This window comes from Prionailurus viverrinus, chromosome B3 (genome assembly GCF_022837055.1).
Source record: "Prionailurus viverrinus isolate Anna chromosome B3, UM_Priviv_1.0, whole genome shotgun sequence".
NCBI lineage: Eukaryota > Metazoa > Chordata > Mammalia > Carnivora > Felidae > Prionailurus > Prionailurus viverrinus.
Genome location: NC_062566.1, coordinates 54,270,817 through 54,291,246, shown reverse-complemented (window position 1 = coordinate 54,291,246; position 20,430 = coordinate 54,270,817). Strand labels below are relative to the sequence as shown.

The 20,430-nt window shown below is 40.6% G+C and overlaps 1 protein-coding gene and 1 pseudogene across 1 annotated transcript; one reads left to right on the top strand and one right to left on the bottom strand.

Moving 5' to 3' along the window:
- The first annotated feature begins 5,828 nt into the window (after positions 1-5,828).
- On the top strand, positions 5,829-11,737 carry B2M (beta-2-microglobulin). Its single transcript, XM_047861344.1, has 4 exons — positions 5,829-5,948; positions 9,135-9,410; positions 9,946-9,973; positions 11,215-11,737. The coding sequence occupies exons 1-3, from the start codon at positions 5,882-5,884 to the stop codon at positions 9,957-9,959; spliced, it is 357 nt and encodes a 118-aa protein (XP_047717300.1). The 5' UTR covers positions 5,829-5,881; the 3' UTR covers positions 9,960-9,973; positions 11,215-11,737.
- Positions 11,738-19,294: 7,557 nt separating this feature from the next.
- Positions 19,295-19,920, bottom strand: LOC125168053 (dihydrofolate reductase-like; annotated as a pseudogene).
- Between the last annotated feature and the right edge of the window lie 510 nt (positions 19,921-20,430).

The following is a 20,430-nucleotide window of genomic DNA, read 5'->3' as shown; positions in this document are numbered from 1 at the left end:
ACTATAATAATAGTCTTTGTAGTCATTATTTTAAAATTCCTCACTTTCCAAACTGTGTACAATAAATAGCCATGAAAGGATAAACACTAACCTTTAACCATGGTTTCTTAGGGGAGGAAAATGAGATGAGAGGCAGACAAGGGAACTTTCACTTTCACTCTAATTGCTTGTATTTTTCCAATGTGCATACATTCATGTGTTGGGCTTGTAATTTAAAATAAAAAGTCCCTTAAATACCGTGCTTACTACTGGGAAGAGGATTTGAGAGAAATTGGAATTTCATAGGTCTGTACTATGGTTTTTTTTTTTTAATTTTTAATGTTTATTTTTGAGAGGGATAGAAAGACAGAGTCTGGTCAGGGGAGGGGCAGAGAGAGTGGGAAACAGAGAATCCGAAGCAGGCTCCAGGCTCTGAGCTGTTAGCACAAAGCCCGATGCAGAGCTAGAACTCACAAACCACGGGATCATGACCTGAGCTAAAGTGCGACACTTAACAGACTAAGCCACCCAGGTGCCCCTGCTTGATGTTTTCAATACCAAATTTGTATGGCTTTCCCAGTAAAAACAAATTGGCAATTGAGAGAGCATGGTGGTTACACACAAACCTGAGGCCGATTCCCCACCAACCAGATATCTCCACTCTCTCATCTTGAATTTTCTCATGTAGTCTCCCTCAAACAGATATCATAGTACTTACGATGTATGGATTTTGTCAGGTTTTTCCCCCCTCCCATGAATGGTGTCTGACTTGGTAACTATCAATAAGAAAAAGACCTCACTCTGTGCTCCATTTGCTTTGGACCTGTTGCCCATTGTGTAGTAGCTTTCAAATCTGAGGATTCAATCAGCCCAGACACCTTAGGAGGGTGCTAATAAATTAATCATTGTACTGATTTTAACTCCAGATTGGAATCTCCCGGTTGGCAGAGTCTGTTATCCCCTTCTGCTTTATTGTTACAGTATTTACATTTTCCACAAAGCCTGCAGTCAACTGACATTTGCTCAACTTAGTGGAATTTAACACAAAAGACTGAGGATTTCCAATTCCCCAGACAGACTAACCAGGCTGTACTTTTGAGCAGGCAACAATCTTCAGCCTCCTCATATTAAACCATTTAACAATACGCATCTTTGGGTTGGAGGACTGCCTGTTTTAATATTCTTTATAGTTTTTAGTATGTTCCAATTTTCTGTCATGTGCATATATTACTTTTGCGGGCAGAAAAAAAGTGTCAGTTAAAAAAATAATCCTACACATGTTGGTGCTGGTTCCTGTTTATCTACTTCCCCTTATCTTCTCATACGCTTTTAATCCTTGCCCTGATCTCTAAGACAGGCAATGAATTGTTCCCATGAACCCTTTCTCAGAAAGTGATTTTCTAGTGGAAATTATGGGGCCTTTGGAATCAGATGGTCCAGTGTCTGAATTTCAGCTCAGTATGAATGTGGGCATGTATCTTACCTCTCTATCTCCTTATCTGTAAATGAAAGTAACACCTCCGTTCTAGATTGTTGTGTAGTTTGGGTCAACAGCTTCACAAACTTTAATTTGTATATGGATCACCTGGGGTGTTGTTAAAACGCAGACTCTGGTTTAGTAGGTCTGGGTTGGGCCCAAGAATCTACATTTCTTTCTTTTCTTTTTTTTTTTTTTTTCAACGTTTATTTATTTTGGGGACAGAGAGAGACAGAGCATGAACGGGGGAGGGGCAGAGAGAGAAGGAGACACAGAATCGGAAACAGGCTCCAGGCTCTGAGCCATCAGCCCAGAGCCCGACGCGGGGCTCGAACTCACGGACCGCGAGATTGTGACCTGGCTGAAGTCGGACGCTTAACCGACTGCGCCACCCAGGCGCCCCATCTTTCTTTTTTTTTAATGTTTATTTATTTTTGAGACACAGAGAGCCAGAGCGTGAATGGGGGAGGGGCAGAGGGAGAGGGAGGCACTGAATCCGAAGCAGGCTCCAGGCTCTGAGCTGTCAGCACAGAGCTCAACAAGGGGCTTGAACTCACAGACCATGAGATCATGACCTGAACTTAACCGACTGAGCCACCCAGGTGCCCCCCAAAGTCTGCATTTCTAAGAATTCCTAGGTGTTGCTGATGCCAGTGATGTATAGACCACACTTTCAATTACAACGGAGGGATTAATGACATAACATTTGAAAAAGCCCAGGCACAAAAGTCCTATGCTTATTCCTCTCTGCTTGAGTGGGCCTGGCTTTTCTAGCTGTTTGGATGGGCCCATCTCAGAAAACTGCTGACTGAGATCCACTCACGTGCAACCCAACCTATTTGCATTTTAAGCTATTCCTATTTTCTCCCCACTTCAGTTATCATTCTTTTTCTTTCTGTTCAAGCACTCCATTCTTCTTTTGTCTAACAAAAACACAGGTTTTTTTTTTTCTAACAGCTTTATTGAGGTATAATTGACATACAATAAATTACATTTAAAGTGTACAATTTAATAAATTGTAATATATGTATATATCCATGAAATCATTGTCAAATTCAAAATAAACTCATATCCATCAACCCCAAAGTTTCCTTATGTTCCTGACTCTCCCCTCTCAAACCAACCCCCTCCCACACCAAACCACTCATCTACTTTCTGTTGCATAGATTAGTTTGACCTTTCTAGAGTTTTATATAAACAGAATCGTACAGTATATACTCTTTCTTGTCTGGCTTCTTTCACTCAGCATAATTATTTCACCTATGTTGTTGTGTGCACCGGTCCTTCATTCCTTGCTTATTGCTGATGGTATTCCACTCTATGGATATATTCCACAATTTGTTTATCCAGTCACCTGTTGACATTCGAATTGCTTTTAGCTTTTGGCTATTACAAATAAAGCTGCTATGAATATTTGTGTACAGGTCTTTGTATAGACAAATGCTTTTGTTTTCTCTTGGGTAGATACTTAGAGTGCCTGGACAGTACATGTTTAACTTTTTAAAAAAATTGTCAAATTGTTTTTCTTTTTTTAAAAAATATTTTAATGTTTATTTATTTTTGAGAGAACAGGACAGAGCACGAATGGGGGAAAGGCAGAGATAGAAGGAGACACAGAATCTGAAGCAGGCTCCAGGCTCTGAGCTGTCAGCACAGAGCCCGATGCGGGGCTTGAACTCACGAACCATGAGATCATGGCCCAAGCCGAAGTCTGACTCTAAACTGACTGAGCCCACCCAGGCACCCAAATTGTTTTCCAAAATAATTATATCATTTAACATTCCCACCATGAGGACATGAGAGTTCCAGTTCTTGCACATTCTTGAAAATATTTACTGTTTTGAATTTTTTTTAATGTTGTTTATTTTTGAGAGAAAGTGTGAGTGGGGGAGGGGCAGAGAGGAAGAGAGGGGGTGACAGAGGATCCGAAGCAGGCTGTGTGCTGACAGCATACAGTCTAATGCGAGGCTTGAACTCACAAACCATGAGATCATGACCTGAACCAAGGTTGGACACTTAATGAAGTGAGCTACCCAGGTGCCCCAAAATATTTACTATTTTGAATTAATATTCATTGTAAAAAAATTTTTAGGAGAGTCCTATAGGCAAAAAAAAAAAAAAAAAAAAGTACAGCTGCTGTACCCACGACTGGGAAATAACACTATTAAATTGCCATGTTTGTGATTTCTACAAGCTTACCCTCCTAGACAAACGGTCTCAATAAAACAAACAAACTTTATATCTCATTTTCATTCTCACTACTCAAAGCATGTCATAAATGGAAATTCAAGGAAAATACAGGAGTTCCCCAAACACAGAAAACTGGAAGATATACTTTTCTGTCTTTACTGCATTTTATTTTTTTAATTGTTATCTTTTTGTCTTTGCTGCATTTTAAAATTGCTTTTTAAATTGGTTTTCTAAGTGAATACGTCAGAATCTATCTATAATGAATTTTAAGTATAGTATTTCTCTATGATGTAGTAAACAGAATTTAGAGGTAAAAAATAGCCATGAGTCTTCCTATACCCTGCACACACACACACACACACACACACACACACACAGGAGAAGCAAGAATTGGTTTACTTGTAACTTTATGCATGACAATTATTCTTGTACCACAAGAGAGTTATAGATTGAGCTGGTAGGAAAACTAGGTATGTAACAACAATAATCATAGTACATTTGTTAAACATTATAAAACACTCCGCTAGGAACTGTGTGAGGCTCTCTGTGCATTATCTCATTTCATTAGATCTGTGGAGAGTATTCTTTTTCTAGTTCAGACGTGGTTTCCACATTAGGGGTTATTACGAGGTCTAAAAATACATTAAAGAAATCTATAACATAACATGTTTGTTGGCTTTTTGGGGAATCACAACCCAACTCCCTTTAACTGAAAACCATGGTGATTTCCAAGATCTCCATCTCTCCCGCCCCCATGGTTGAGAAAAGACTGCTGGACTGAGTTGTCATGTGATGTCAGCATCTTTTTTATGGTATGTCTGGAGTGTAAGTTTTCTTAGTGGGTCTGTCCAACATTGTTAAGCTCTTACAGTCAGTAGGTTTGACTTCTTTGGCTGGACCTATGGCCCATGCAATCCAAATTCTCACTAAAATTTCAGAGCCCTTATTTTCCAAGAGTCTAACGCATGAATGGCAATAGCATCAGGCAAGTTTGAATCCTAGTCTCAGCTTTTGTTATCCCTTATTCATAAAAATTAATGGGGGGGGGGGGCGCCTGGATGGCGCAGTCGGTTAAGCGTCCGACTTCAGCCAGGTCACGATCTCGCGGTCCGTGAGTTCGAGCCCCAGGTCGGGCTCTGGGCTGATGGCTCAGAGCCTGGAGCCTGCTTCCCATTCTGTGTCTCCCTCTCTCTCTGCCCCTCCCCTGTTCATGCTCTGTCTCTCTCTGTCCCCCCCCAAAAAAATAAACGTTGAAAAAAAAATTAAAAAAAAAGAAATTAATGGGGCGATTCCTATTTCCTACTGTTTATTCACACATTTACCGGTTTGTTCATTCAATCATTCATTCATTCATTCATTCATTCATTCATTCATTCATTCCACTTACGGAATACTTGCTATGTATCAGGCGCCATTCCAGTGTGGTAATTCCCAGGGAATGATGTACCTAAAGGGGTCTGTAAACTCTAAAGCTCTAGGCAGTTACTGCTTTGGCAGTGGTTGTTTTTCTCACAAATCAACAAAACTAAGAAAATTACCTAAACAACAGCAGGAAGATACAGGGAAAATTTTCTTGGCACAGGGCTTTACAAAAGCAAACTTTGGCCTGAAGGAATTCAGGAAGCAATATGGTCCTTGTCCATTCTGGACAGTTCTCTGAGTTGTCCTCAGGAGACCGCGAGGCTTGGGGACTGTTTTTCTTACTCAGAGAACCTGTAACCCTACATTATATTTCCGGGGCCATAGTTATTAATCGAAGTTCTTATTCTGCCCCGCACCATTCATTCTTTGTCCACGCTCTTAATCTTTCTGGGCTTCAGTTTTCTTGAATGAAAACCACATGTCCTCAGGTCCTGCTAGGGACATGGTAAGCAAGTCACTCTGAGGCTGGCTGGTTCTCAGAGAGGGGCTGGACCCGAGTACTTCCAGCCCGAAGTTCTAGGATAGGAGACCCTCCGCACAAGCTCTGGCGTGCGCCCCAAATCGAAGGGCGCGGGTTTATAGACAGCGAAACTACTCAGCCCAGCCCAAGCCTTTCTAAGCATCAAGGGACTTTATAGGAAAATGAAACTGAAAACGGGGAAGTCCCCCTCTCTAACCTGGCCCGGCACCGCGCGCTAGGAGACAAGTGACGGCCCCTGCAGTAAGCGTTCTGATTGGCTGTGCGCGCGTGGCATATAAGTAGAGGCGCAGGGCGGGTTGGCCAGTCCTACTTCTGGCGCTGCTCTGCTAGCAATGGCGCGTTTTGTGGTCTTGGTCCTGCTCGGACTGCTCTATCTGTCCCACCTGGATGCCGTCCAGCGTGAGTGTCCCCTCTTGTTCTAGCCCTTCCTCTTCTGTACCCCGATCTGTTTGGCTCTCTCAGCTTTAACTCTGTAAGTCACCCACTCCTTCTCCTCCCTGGGGACTAGCCGCGGGCTTGGTCTCCGGACCGGGTAGCGGTGGGGCGGCCGGGCAGTGGGGAGGGGTGTGAGCCCAGGACACAAGTCTCCTTTTTCTTCTTCGGGAGAGAGGGACGGGGGACGCCTTCGGCGTGCCCGTGCCAGGTGGGTCAGGACAAAGTTTCGGGGTGATGACAGACTTCGGAACGACCGAGGTGGGGGAGGGTTTCTCTTCCGCGTAACCTCTAGCTTCCCGAGCGCAGCTGCCTGGGAGGGCTGGAAGGCGGGTCCTAAGGACGCGGGATCCCAGGCTGTGAATGGGTGGAGACATCCGACTGGGCTTGCGGGAGGCACCGCGCAGGTACTTCGGTCCCCTGCAACTCTACTCCACTCGGATCGCGGATTTCTCCGGCACGCCCGGCGGGTTCACGCGCCCAACAAACAGGGGAGGGATCCGCACGTGGCATTTGTAGACTGCTTTGAGGTGTTACAGAGCGCGTTCACATCATTTAATTCACTTGTTGCCATTGCATGTCGCTTTTAATAATCATAAGAGCTACTAGTTAATGGTAAGGAGCGTGCCGGGGACCTTTTGTGCTTTATGTCACTTGATTTTGAGATGAGCTTACGAATGTAAATATAATGGTTATCATCAGCATCTCACAGATAAAGGGAGATACCGAGCGTTTAACTTAAACACCCAACGTGGGAGAAATGGCAGACAGTCGAGGGGGACTAGAACATTTTTTGGGGGGAAATGGCTCAACTTTGGCTCTACTGCCTGTGGTTTTCCAGTACCTCCTTGTCACCTTCGGGTGTGAGATTCTTGCCAGCAAGCTGGAGAGCATTCGGGCCTTGTTGCCTTTTCTTCACAGAGGGCTTCCTCTTCGGCTCTTTGCCTGGTTCTTTCCAATAAAAACTAAGCCTCTACTTTCTGTTTTGAAAAATCGAAGGTTTACAAGTCAGGGAGATTGTAAAACCAGTGATAAGGATAATCAACCTGGTTGGCCAGGTTGTCTGTCATGGACATTCTAGATCCTGAGCACGGTCTAAATACCTTTCAATATACCAGACCCTCTCACATTTTCCCCTCACAAAAGCCTCTGAAGCTGGATCTCTTGATCATGAGATAAAGGTATTTATAATCTGTTTACAAAGTAAAGCACAATTACTATTATTGATATTTGCTGGCAACTATAGAAATCTTAAAAAAAATAAGCTGACATTAAAAGAAAAATCTTACTTTGAAAATTTCTAGGGTAATACATGCCATGAATAGATCACTTCTAGAAGATACATAAGAAATGGGTAATGATGATTGCTGTTGTGGGGGAGGTCTATTTTTTGCTCTGTCCCTATGTGGGTTTTGTTTCACTGTGCACATAAGTTGATTTTTCAATTAAGCTTCAGAAGAGCTGTCCAAAAGTCACAGAGCCAGTAAGTGGCTGAGCCCAGAAACAAACCAAGGCTTATCTGATACTCATCTTCCTCTCAGAAGAGATTATTGTGGTGTTCTTGCAGAACCCTGCCTGGCTCCTTCATAGAAAGAATTCTAGGCCTGATGAACTTGTGCTCTGATTCTTGTGGTAGTTATTATGTTCTAATTATTAGAAGCTCCAATATAAAAAGCTTTCTGATTTGTCCTCACTTTAACTTAATGAAAAAAAAATCAAAGCTTCATTGGGATCCCCAGTGTAGCTCCTATTGGGGCTGGTGATCTTTCCTTTGATGATGGGGTGTTTGTAGACAGATATATTTGGTCAGAATATCCTGGCACTCCTCCCTATCACATCCTGGACATGGAGGAGTTACCTTTTAGTGATCTTGTACCCTGCATGTGTGTGTATTTAAAAGTGAATTATACACATGAATTAGTGTCAGTCTGTGTGCTTAGTAGCAGTAATACTTCATTGGATGAAAAATGTGGAAGTAGAGTTTTTGATAGTTTCTTTCCATATCCCCAGGGTAGATCTAGTTATGCATCTCATTTTGGAAAAACATATTCTATAGCAGCAATGTATTTCCAACATGGCTAGTTGTAGCAATCACTTAAGGGTTCTAATTAAAAATGCAAATCCCACTCTTATACACATTACTCCACTTAGTCAAAATGGAGAATATGTTCTTTCCCTTTTGCCACGGTCTTCACCTTTCCATAATGTTCTTACCAAGCCCATATCACTCATTTATGGTATCTTCTGACTTCTGTAGGCATTTAAGTTTTGTTTGAGGTAATACTAATAACAACATGTGCTACTTACAGAGCAATTGGTATGTGCCAGGCACTATTCTAAACACTTAATACATATTGAGAAGTCAGATGGGTGTGGGTCTAGGCAGGAGCATGAACCAAAAAAGAAAGTAGTAAACAAACAAACAAACAAAAAGATAGGCTGAAACAAAGTACAGTAACATGAGGTTTTTTTTGTTTTTTTTTTAAATATTTTTTTAAATTTTTTTAACGTTTATTTATTTTTGAGACAGAGAGAGACAGAGCATGAACGGGGGAGGGTCAGAGAGAGAGGGAGACACAGAATCCGAAACAGGCTCCAGGCTCTGAGCGGTCAGCACAGAGCCCGACGCGGGGCTCAAACTCACGGACCGTGAGATCATGACCTGAGCCGAAGTCGGATGCCCAACGACCGAGCCACCCAGGCACCCCAACATGAGTTTTTTGATGTGGCTATTATGGAGAGTGTATGAAATGAGACATGAAGTTTGAAAAGGAGGGTGGGGCCAAATCATGAGGACTCTTGAGACGTGTTGAGGAATTATATGGGTGCTGAGAAGCCATCAAAAGTTCTTGAGAGTCTCCACATAAAGGTCTTAAAGATTTGGCACAAACTCCAGTGACAGAAGACAATACTACTAGAAATCTGTAGAAAAAAACCAAAAGCCACGAGTAGAGAAAGTATGTGAAAAAGATACTAAATCATGGTTTATTCCTCAAAATGGGTAGCTTTTTGGAAAAGTAGACAGAGTGGAAATGGAATTGGGAGAAATCAGTGATCAAATTTAAACATTTGTTGCCCATCTAGCTTTAGACCAAGGTGGCCCCAAGTGAAATACCGTGCAACTTTCATTTGTCTTTCCTTGATGTCCCTCAGATTCTCCAAAGGTTCAGGTTTACTCCCGTCACCCAGCAGAGAATGGAAAGCCAAATTTTCTGAACTGCTACGTTTCGGGGTTCCACCCACCACAAATTGATATCACCTTGATGAAGAATGGAAAGAAGATGGAAGCGGAACAGACAGATCTGTCCTTCAACAGGGACTGGACTTTCTATCTTCTGGTCCACACCGAATTTACTCCCACTGTCGAAGATGAGTATAGCTGCCAGGTGAATCATACTACTCTCAGTGAGCCCAAGGTCGTTATGTGGGGTAAGTTTTTAAGTTCTTTCCTTAGCTACTGACAGTTGTATCTGAGAATAGGCACAGCTTAAAGACGCTTTGATATAAAAAAATCTGCATACTGCAATTGACAGGGAACATTGTAAAGCTCTGATTAGTGGCACCTTGAGAGACCTCTGCACAGCATGATCCCTAAAACAGTAGTTTCCCTGTAGCAAAAACGGAGCAGCAGTAACCAGCAATTGCACAAATGCACTCAAACTCCTAATGTTTCTTACCTGCTAGCTTCTTTGGGCTTTCCTGACAGCCTCATGGATATGTAGAACCATCAAAAGTCTCAGGGAGGCACAGGCCTTTGTGAGACCTGCTATCCTAGTTCCTTACCCAGTACTCCCTTGATGGGTTGGGATCTGAGCCGACTAGGCAAGGTTGGGCCCTACTGAGTATTCATGGTTAGGGACAGCAGGCTATTCTAACAGCCTCATTTGTAACAGTTTTAGACATTTGTTAGCATATGGTATTTTAAAAGTAAACTTACTGTCTTTCTCCATTTTCTTTTTTGTAGAGCGAGATAAGTAACCAGCATCATGGAGGTAGGTGAAAATACTTTCTTGTTTCACTGTCCTGGGGACTAACGACAACTCTAATAGGATAACCCTCATTATAGGAAATATATTAATCAGGATAGCATTTCAGCAGGCAAGAAATAATCCTACACGGAATACATTTTCTTTTCCTGTGGAGTGGCATGAGAAAGGTATGTAGCCCTAGTCTAATGCTGCCGGCGTCCCTAGCCCTCTAAACAAAGTCAGAGGAGCTGTTGGAGTGGTGTAACAGGAGAGGGGCAGCCAGTTTACCTACATTTCCTGCGAAGGTTTGATCTTTCTTCTTCCACTTCTACAGTGTGCATCTATGGGCCTTCAGAAATGAACTGTTCTCTTCCTTTGCATAGCAGTTGCTTTGTTATTCAGCCGGAAGAGAGGAGTGACATGATTCTGCAGACATCCTGTTCCTTCAGTCTCTTGTTCAGCCTTAGTGTGTGGGCACTGTGTTTGCCTTCTAGAGGCTCCAGTCCAATAAAGGAGAGAAATGGAGGGGCGCCTGGGTGGCTCGGTTGGTTAAGTGTCCGACTTTGGCTCAGGTCATGATCTCACAGTTCATGGGTTTGAGCCCTGCATCAGGCTCTGTGCTGACAGCTCAGAGGCTGGAGCCTGCTTCAGATTCTGTGTCTCTCTGTCTTTCTCTCTGCCCCTCTCTGCTCACTGTCTGTCTCTTGCTCTCTCTCTCTCTCAAAAAAAATTTTTTTAAATACAAGAAATGGAAACATTGTTATGATGCAATGTAAAGATACTATAATATATGTATCTACAGAAACTTCTAGCAGCGTGAGAGAGGGAGGAATTGCACTTCTCTGCATTGTTGGTTGGAATACAGAGGTAGAAAATACAGCTCTTCAGTGAAATTCTACTTCATAGGGTACCATCATAGCGAAAACCTATTCAAATTTCCCATTATGTTCTAGCACAGGGAAATCGATTTGAGAGAGCATCAGAGAGTTTGGGTGACCTGCCCAGAGTCACACAGTTACTAAATGGGAGAGCCAGGACCCTACCTCTAATACCAGCATTCTTTCCTCTAAGGTTATAGGAAAACCAATGGGATAAATTAATGGGATATGCTCTTGGTAATGGGTTTGGATAATTGTCTGCAGCTATTTCTTTTACAAACAGTGACTTACACAGCAGAAGTTAGACAAGTGTGTTGATGTGATCTGTAATCCAAATAAAATAAAATAAATGCATTTGCTAACAAGCCTTTTTTCTTTTTTTTTCAGGTTTGAAGATGGTGCATTTAAATTGGACTATTCCCAAATCCTGCATTCTTTTTAATGCTGTTAGCCTTTTATGTTCCATTATACAAATCATAAAGTTATATTGATGATAATACAAGTATAATCTACTTGATAATTCTCTAATGGGCACTCTCTGGCATATTTGACCTGTCTGGGCATATAGATGTATGTTTCAGGGCTGGAAGCTTAGAGGTGGGGTGGGGAGGAGAGCATCCTCATGTTCACCATTAGTATCTTTGCCACATCTGACCTCTCCAGTCTCTTCACACAAAACTCAATAAGAATATAGCTATGCATGTTTAGAATTAACTTCCAATTTGCATACTCTGCTGGGAATTGGGAAATGTTTTGAAAGATAACTGTCAAATTATTGGTAATCTGTTATAGTGCATAAGGCATTTCCTACATAAAATTCCTATTGACTTCTTGCATGTTAGAGCCATTGTTGCATATAATTTGACTTCTGTTGATTTTGTTTTACTAATTAAAACAATGGTAAAAACTTGATGTGTTCAGTTTCTTATATTTTACTCCCTCTGTTACCCCTTTGTTTTAAAACAGGAAAACGGGGTGCCTGGGTGGCTCAGTTGGTTGAGTGTCTGACTTCAGCTCAGGTCACGATCTCACAGTTTGTGAGTTTGAGCCCTGCGTTGGGCTCTGTGCTGACAGCTCAGAGCCTGGAGCCTGCTTCTGATTCTGTGTCTCCCTCTCTTTCTCTCTGCCCCTCCACTGCTCATGCTCTGTCTCTTGCTCTCTCTCTCAAAAATAAATAAACATTAAACAAAATTATAAAACAGGAAAACAGTCTTCAAGAGTCACTCGGAGAAGAGTGTAAACCACTGTTATATAGGGCTTAACTCACAGTGGACAGGGCCTCAGTGATCTGCATTGTACAGATGAGGAATGGGATCCCAGGCAAATTAAATGACTTAGGGTGACACAGTGCTCTGCTGGCATAAAAAACATGCCTCTGTCTTTTAGCCAGTGTTCTGTTCCTTTTTTTTTTTTAATTTTTTTTTTTTTGACATTCATTTTTGAGAGACAGAGACAGAGTGTGAGTGGGGGAGGGGCAGAGAGAGAGGGAGACACAGAATCTGAAGCAGGCTCCAGGCTCTGAGCTGTCCGCACAGGGCCCGACGAAGGGCTCGAACCCACGAACTGTGAGATGAACCCACGAACTGAGCTGAAGTCAGACGCTCAACCGACAACCACCCAGGCTCCCCGCTGCAATCTCTTATGACAGAGATTACTACATTTTGGACCCCACTGGGTTCTTTCAGTGTGTAACCATCACTCTCCAATTCATGTAATGGCTTTTTAAAATTTTTAGTTTTTATTAAATAGTTCTCTTGCATTTTCTTATAATTCTCCCTTTGAGAAAAATTTAGAAGGGCCCAAGAAACCAGAAAAAGACAGTATATGATATGATGCAGGTTCTAGACCTGCAGGGTCTAGACCTGCAGGCCCAAGAGGATCCCATACCTTAAATGACCAAAGCAAGTGACAGAAAAAGCTCTCAGGTGGGAGCCATGGACTAAGGCAATTCATCAAGGTCATGTAGGGAAAAACATCTGGAAGAGACAATCCAAAGGAATACAGAAATTTGCATCAGAATTCAGCAATTTTAACCTGGAACTTCTCTGTTGACCCAAAGACCTACAAGGAACATCGAGACAAGGCTGTGACTGTAGCTTAGTGGTTTGTGTGTAATATTCCTTAAGAATGGTGATCAGAGCTTGGCAGCTATGGCAGAAATCCTGCTCACCCCTTGTTCAGAGCATCAGCATTTGCCTATCTCAGGTGTTCCAAGCTGAGCTGGTACTTCTGATCTCTCTCTCTCTCTCTCTCTCTATATATATATATATATTTTTTTTTAAAGTCATTTATTTATGTATTTCTGAGAGAGCCAGAGAGCGAGCAAGCACACATGTGTGAGGGGGGAAGGGACAGAGAAGGTGGGGAGACAGAGGATCTGAAGCAGGCTCTGTGTGGAAAGTAGAGAGCCCGATGCAGGGCTCGAACTCATGAACCGTGAGATCATGACCTGAGCCAAAGACAGATGCTTATCAGACCCAGGCGCTCCCATTTTATATATTTTTAAATGGCCTTAACATTTTTTTCTCAACCTCTTTAAGCAGATACACCCACAGGAAAAGGTCCAGAAATGTATTCAATAACCTCTTAACAACAGGCAGGGCCTAAAATGGCAGGAGTAAGATAAAAGTAGACTTTTTATTTTTTAAAAATTTTAATTTCAGTGTGGTTAACATACAGTGTTATATTCATTTCGGGTATACAATTTAGAGATTCAACAATTCCATATATTAAGTCAGGGCTCAACAAGATAACTACTTTTATTTATTAAAAAAATTTTTTTTAATGTTTAGTTTTGAGAGACAGAGACAGAGCACAAGCAGGGAAGAGCAGAGAGAGAGAGAGAGGGAGACACAGAATCCGAAGCAGGCTCCAGGCTCTGAGCTGACAGCACAGAGCCTGACATGGGGCTCAAACTCATGAACCATGAGATCATGACCTGAGCTGAAGTCAGACGCTCAACCAAGAGTCACCCAGGTGCCCTGATAACTGTACTTTTAATAACCTTCACCTATCTCACCCATCCTCTTCTTCCTTCTAGTAACCATCAGTTTGCTGTCTGTAGTTAAGAGTCTGTTTTTGGTTTGTCTCTTTTTTATTTGTTTTGTTTCTAAGTTCAACATATGAGTGAAATCATATGGTATTTGTCTTTGTCTGGTTGGCTTATTTACCTTAGCATTGTACTCTTCTAGAGCCATCCATGTTGTTACAAATGGCAAGATTTTATCCTTTTTTTGGCTGAATAATATTCCATTGTATATGTACATATACCCCTCTTTATCCATTCATCTATCAATGGACACTTGAACTGTGGGTTTTCCCATTCAGCACTTTAAATATATTATGCCCACTTACTTCTGACCTGCTAAGTTTCTGTTGAATAATCTGCTGATAGACTTCTGGCATTTCCATTGTATGTGTTTTCTTTCCTCTTGCTGCTTTTAAGATTCTTTATTTATCACTGCTTTTTGACATTTCAATTACTATGTGTCTTCTGTGGACCTCCTTGGTTGATTTTGTTGGGAGAGCTCTGTGCCTACTGGATCTACATTTGTTTCCTGCCGCAAATTTGTAAAGTTTTTAGCCCTTATTTCTTCAAATAAATTTTCTTCTCCCTTTTCTCTCTCTTATTCTTCTCTGGGATCCCTAATGTGAATGTTATTACAGTTGATGGAGTCACTGAGTTCCCCGAGTCTATTCTAATTTCGCATAATTTTTCTTCTCTCACTTGCTCAGCTTAATTACTTCCCAATACTCTGTCCTCCAGATTGGTGATTCATTCTTCTGCTTCTTCTAACCTGTTATTTATTCCATCTAGTGTATTTAAATTTTTTTTAATGTTTATTTATTTATTTATTTTGAGAGACAGATAGTTAGTGGGGGAGAGGCAGAGAGAGAGGGAAACAGAATCCCAAGCAGGCTCTGTGATGTCAGCACAGAACTCCATGTGGGGCTCAAACTCACAAACCCTGAGATCATGACCTGAGCTGAAATCAAGAGTCAGATACTTAATCGACTGAGCCACCCAGGTGACCCTAGTATATTTTTTATTTCAATTATTGTGTTATTTATCTCTGATTGGTTCTTTTTTATCTGTTTGTTAAGGGTCTCAGGCTGTCCTCCAGTCTTTTTTCAAGTCTAGTGAGTATCTTTATGATCATTATTTTAAATTCTCTATCAAGCATATTACCTATCTCCATTTCGTTTAGGTCTTTTGCTGTAATTTTGTCCTGTTCTTTCATTTGTGACATATTCATCTGTCTCATTTTGTCTAACTCTCTGTGTCTGTTTCTGTGCCCTGCCCACTACTTTCAACAAGGTGATGCCAATCCTTTTCCACAGGGGATAAGCAGCTGCCACAGAGACCAGGGCTGGTTGGGGCTGCTCCACAAAGCACAAGTAGGTGGGGGCCACAGTGCCCACAAATTGTTCAAACTCGTCCTTTTCCACAGGAGATGCACAGCTGCTACCAAGACTGGGGCCAGCTGAGGCATGCAGTTTTAATAAGGTGTGTGCGTCCTCCGTGGGAGGTGACCTGCCACTGTCACTGCCAGGAATAAGGTCCCACAGAGTGCACAGTCTGGATACACAGTGTTGGCAAGGTTTGCACCAGTCTTCCAGGGGAGGGGACCTACAACTCTAAGACTGAGGCAGGCCCAGCTGGAGGGCACAGGGTGTGGCATAAGCAGTTAGGTAGCGAAAACCAACAGCTGTGCTGGTTTCCGCAGGTGGCCCTGTGTTTATGCTGGGGGGTGGGGGAGGGACTTCCTGGAGAAGTCCTTCACCAAACTTAAGAGATTTAGCAAATAATTCTCCCTCACATATGCCCCAGGAGGTTTTCTGACAGCTGCTCTTTGCCTTATCTCTATGGGCTATTTGTTGTGCTATCTCTTTAAGGACACAGACTCAGTTTCCTATTGCTCTCCTAAGGGCTGCTGATTTTTAAAGTTCTAGGCTTTAAGTCCTGCTGGTTGTAAGAACTCACAAAATTCAGCGCCTCTGTTTTTCAAAGCCAAATGTTATGAGGATTCCTCTTCCTCATGCAGGCTACCCCGTGTGATAGTCTATTTTTCTCCCCTTACACACCCACAACTCTCTCCCTCCAGCAACCAGACATTCGGGGTTTAGCTCCCCACCTCATTTCTGCCCTTCCTACCCTCTTCATTGTGGCTTCTGTACATTTCGTTGTAGGGTTTGTTTTGCCAGTCTTCAGGTATTTTTCTTGGTTTTACACTGATGTGAGTGTTATCTATAGTTGTGTCCATGGGACAAAGTGAGTTTAGGGTCCTCCTACTTAGCCATCTTTCCCAAAAGTCCAGAACAACTGAAAGTAGACTTTTTAAAAAATATATCATTCTGCATACTGCTGTATGATTCGAATTTTTACAGCTTTTATTATTTGAGCATAGTTCATTGTTTTTAAAAAGTAAGATGTTTATACAGGCAGAAAAGAAAAAAAAATCTTGTTAGTCTCACCACTCAGAGATGATCACTTATGACTGTTCAATGTGGCCTGGTTAGCTTTTCAGGAGATTTTTATTAAAAGAAAAAAAAGTCATTGTTGAAACTGAAGATGACACAAATAAATAGAAAGATAGTCCATGTTCATGGTGGATTGGGAGAAACAACATTGTTGAAATGTCCATACCATCAAAAGCAATCTACAGATTTACTGTAATTCCCATCAAAATGCCAAAAGCATTTTCCATAGAACTAGAAAAAATTGTCCTAAAATTTGTATGGAACAACGAAAGACCCCAAATAGCCAGAAAAATCTTGAGAAAGAAGAACAAAATTGGAGGTATCACAATCCCAGATTTCAATATATACTGCAAAGCTGCAGTAATCAAAATTGTATGGTACTGGAACAAAAATAGGCATATATTTCAATGGAACTGAATACAGAACCCAGAAATAAACCCACATTTACATGGTCAATTAATCTATGGCAAGGAAAGCAAGAATATGCAATGGGAAAAAGTGTCTTCAACAAATGGTGTTGGGAAAACCGGACAGCCCCATGTAAAGAAAATGACTGGATCATTTTCTTACACCATACACAAAAATAAACTCAAAACAGATTAAGGACCTAAATGTGAAACTATAAAAATCCTAAAAGAGAACATAAGCAGTAATTTGTCTGACATCAGCCATAATATCTTTCTTCATACGTCTCCTGAGGCAAGGGAAACAAAAACAAAAATAAACTTTTGGGACTACATCAAAACCAAAAGCTTCTGCACAGCAATGGAAACAACCAACAAAACTAAAAGATAGCCTACTGAATGGGAGAAGATATTTGCAAATGACATATCCGATAAAGAGTTAATATCCAAGAATTTATACAACTCATCACACACAAAAAGACAAATAATCCAATTAAAAATGGGCAGGAGACAGGAACAAACATTTCTTCAAAGAAGATATACAATGGCCAAAAGACATGAAAATATGCTCAACATCACTCATCATCAGGGAAATGCAAATCAAAACCACAATGAGATATCACTTCACACCTATCAGAATGGCTAACATCAAAAATGCAAGAACAAACGTTGTTGGCCAGGATGTGGAGAAAAAGGGACATTTGTGTACTGTTGGTGGGAATACAAGCTGGTGCAGCCACTATGGAAAACAGTATGGAAGTTCTTCAAAAAGTTAAAAACAGAATTATTGTATAATCCAGTAATTCCAGTACTGGGTATTTTCTGAAAGAATATAAAAACAATAATTTGGAGGGATACATGTGTCCCTATGTTGATTTACAATAGCCAAATTATGGAAGCAGACCACATATTCATAATATGAATGGATAAAGAAGATGTGGTATATATATAATAGAATATTACTTAGCCATAAAATAGAATGAAATCTTGCCATTTGCAACAACATAGATGGATCTAAAGGGTATAAAGCTAAGTAAAAGAAGTCAGAGAAAGACGAATACCATATGATTTCACTCATATGTAAATTTAAGAAACAAATGAACAAAGAAAAATAAGACAAACAAAAAAGACTCTTAACTAGAGAGAACAAACTGGTGGGTGGGGAGGTGGGTAAAATAGGTGAAGGGAATTAAGACTACATGTATTGTGATGAACACTGAGTAATGTATAGAATTGTCAAATCACTATACTGTACACCTGAAACTAATATAACATTGTGTGTTAATTATACTGGAATTTAAAAACAAACAAACAGACAAAGAGAAGCAGCATTGCACTGGGTGTACATCTTCCCAAGAACATCGCTTTGGAAAAATATTATTTAATTTAATGTCCAGGTTTTTCAAATTATATTTTGACAACGATAAAAGAAATAAAACATTAGGAAATGGTCATTGTTATTATTATGATGTTTATTTTAAGAAATTTATATGTTATATCTCATTTTTATTTATATGTTATATCTCATTTTTTTCCCACTATCCCTAATGAAAACATGGCATAAATGGAAACAATATAGGAACTGGTAAATGTTGTCTTTGCTAGTTTTTGTCTTCTGTCACTCTCCCAATATCTTTGGGCTGTTGCTTTTTACTTTATTTCTTATACCCTAAGCTCTTGAGGAAAAATTCAAGGTCTTTCCTTAATAAAATAAATATTTTGTCTGTGATATAGCCATTAAGGTTTTAGGGGCAAAAATTTGCGTTCTCTCTCCTTGGACTCTTGGCTTCTAGGTTTTTTGTTTTTTGTTTTTGTTTTTTAATTTTCATTTTCTAATTCACTGAAGTTTAGTTTCCAACTTCATAATTTTGGTTTCTAGAATTATCCACTTTCAATTCATTACCTTTTTTCTAATTTTAGCCAAATGCTTGTTATTAGGTTTACTTTTTGGTGAAGAACAGCCTAGTCTTCTAGCATCATAATATCCCATGGAATCTCACTGAAGATCAGAAACAGAGATTTTAGAGGTCTCAGACCTTCTCTTTTAACCTTCAAAAAGGTAGTGTCCTACTGGCCTCTTTACTATCCCTATAGAATATACTGGAGTTCTCAACTTGCTGGTTCCCTTTCTGAGTGAACAGAACTTTTTTCAGAATTGTGATATGCATCGAGAATTCATAGTCCCTATTTTGATCTAATTGTCTTTTAATATCTGAGTTCTTGCTCTTCTGTTTATAATTCATTTCTGACCTTTGGACAAATCTCTCCAGTCCTCTCTTTAGGTCCTGCTTGAAACTCATGCTGTCAGGGGACTTTCTCAGTTTGGCTCTTGGTAGATATGCTACCTTAGGCAGGGTGCTGGACCTTGATGGGCATCCTACAGTTATAGCAAGAAATGCTTCACAAATCATATCTGATATGGTCTAGTTAAGACTGATCTTAACTGTAGTCTAATTAAGATTAATTAATAAAAATTCATTGCTTAGAAATAATTATCCATTGACCTAAAGTCAACAAAAGTCTTTTTTTTCTAATATGAAAACATGTAATTGTTTGGAGGGGAGGGGGAACAACTTGAAATAAATTAGAAAACACCTCCACATTAATCATTCTTTGCATATACTTCAAATTTGTACTCAATGCCTTTCTCCTCCTGGACATCAGAAAGAATACCTGGGTATACTGGGGGAAGTTTATATTTCTCCAAATCAAAGTCTGGAAAAAGTGTGTCATTTTCAAATTTCTGCATAATCCTTGTCACAAATAGTCTAAGGTGGCCTGGTTTCTTCGTGGTTTCCTTATAAACAGAACTGCCTCCCACTATCCAAACCATGTCCACTTTATTTGCTAATTCCAATTGCTCAATAACTTTTAAGGCATTGACCAGACTTTTGGCAAGAAAAATGAGCTTCTTGGGGAGGTTCTTTAAGGTCTCAACTGAGAACTAAATTAATTCTTTTCCTTTAAAGGCTGATTCTTCTTGGGAATAGAGAACCATGTCTTCCTACCCATAATCACTAAAGTTTGCTTACGTTCTATGAGGAAGATGTGGTCATTCTTGGGAAATAGTGTACTTGAATTCATTCCTGAGTGGAGGCTACAGCACGCCCCCGTTCTTGCAGATGCCCTTGTTCTGGGACACAGGGACAATGCAGTTTAGGGGAAGAACCGTGACAGCGCTGTAAACACCTCTGAGCTGGCTCACCATCCTGGGATTCCCCACCCTTTGTCAAGCTTGGCACAAAATTGTCTCCTTGGACTCTAGGCTTTTAGAAAAAAATCAAAGGGTAACCAATTTGGATCCTAGATATTTTAAGAGAAATAAAGTATCTGTGAATATTTTGATTGGAAGTTTCATGCATTAAAAACAATCTTGACGCTTTGGAAAGCTGTAAGAAGGACTGATAGAGAAAAAAAAAAAGAACAACCCTGGTAAATAGAATTAAAAAAATGTTCAATCACGTATCGAGCACTTACTATGCACTAAATTTCATACATCTTCTCTCATTACTTGGATTCAGAATTATTTGTTCTCTTTGGTCCTCTAAAACACAGATGATTTAAAAGTCTATGAAAGGAAGGAGATATTTCTATCTTTATAGCACAGGCCTAACTGAAGGCTGCAGTAATGCGAGATTTCCCCACCCCCATGGGCCACTTCCTCTTTTTATTGTTTTCACGTAGAAAAAAACCAGAGGACTCTTGCTGCTACACAATG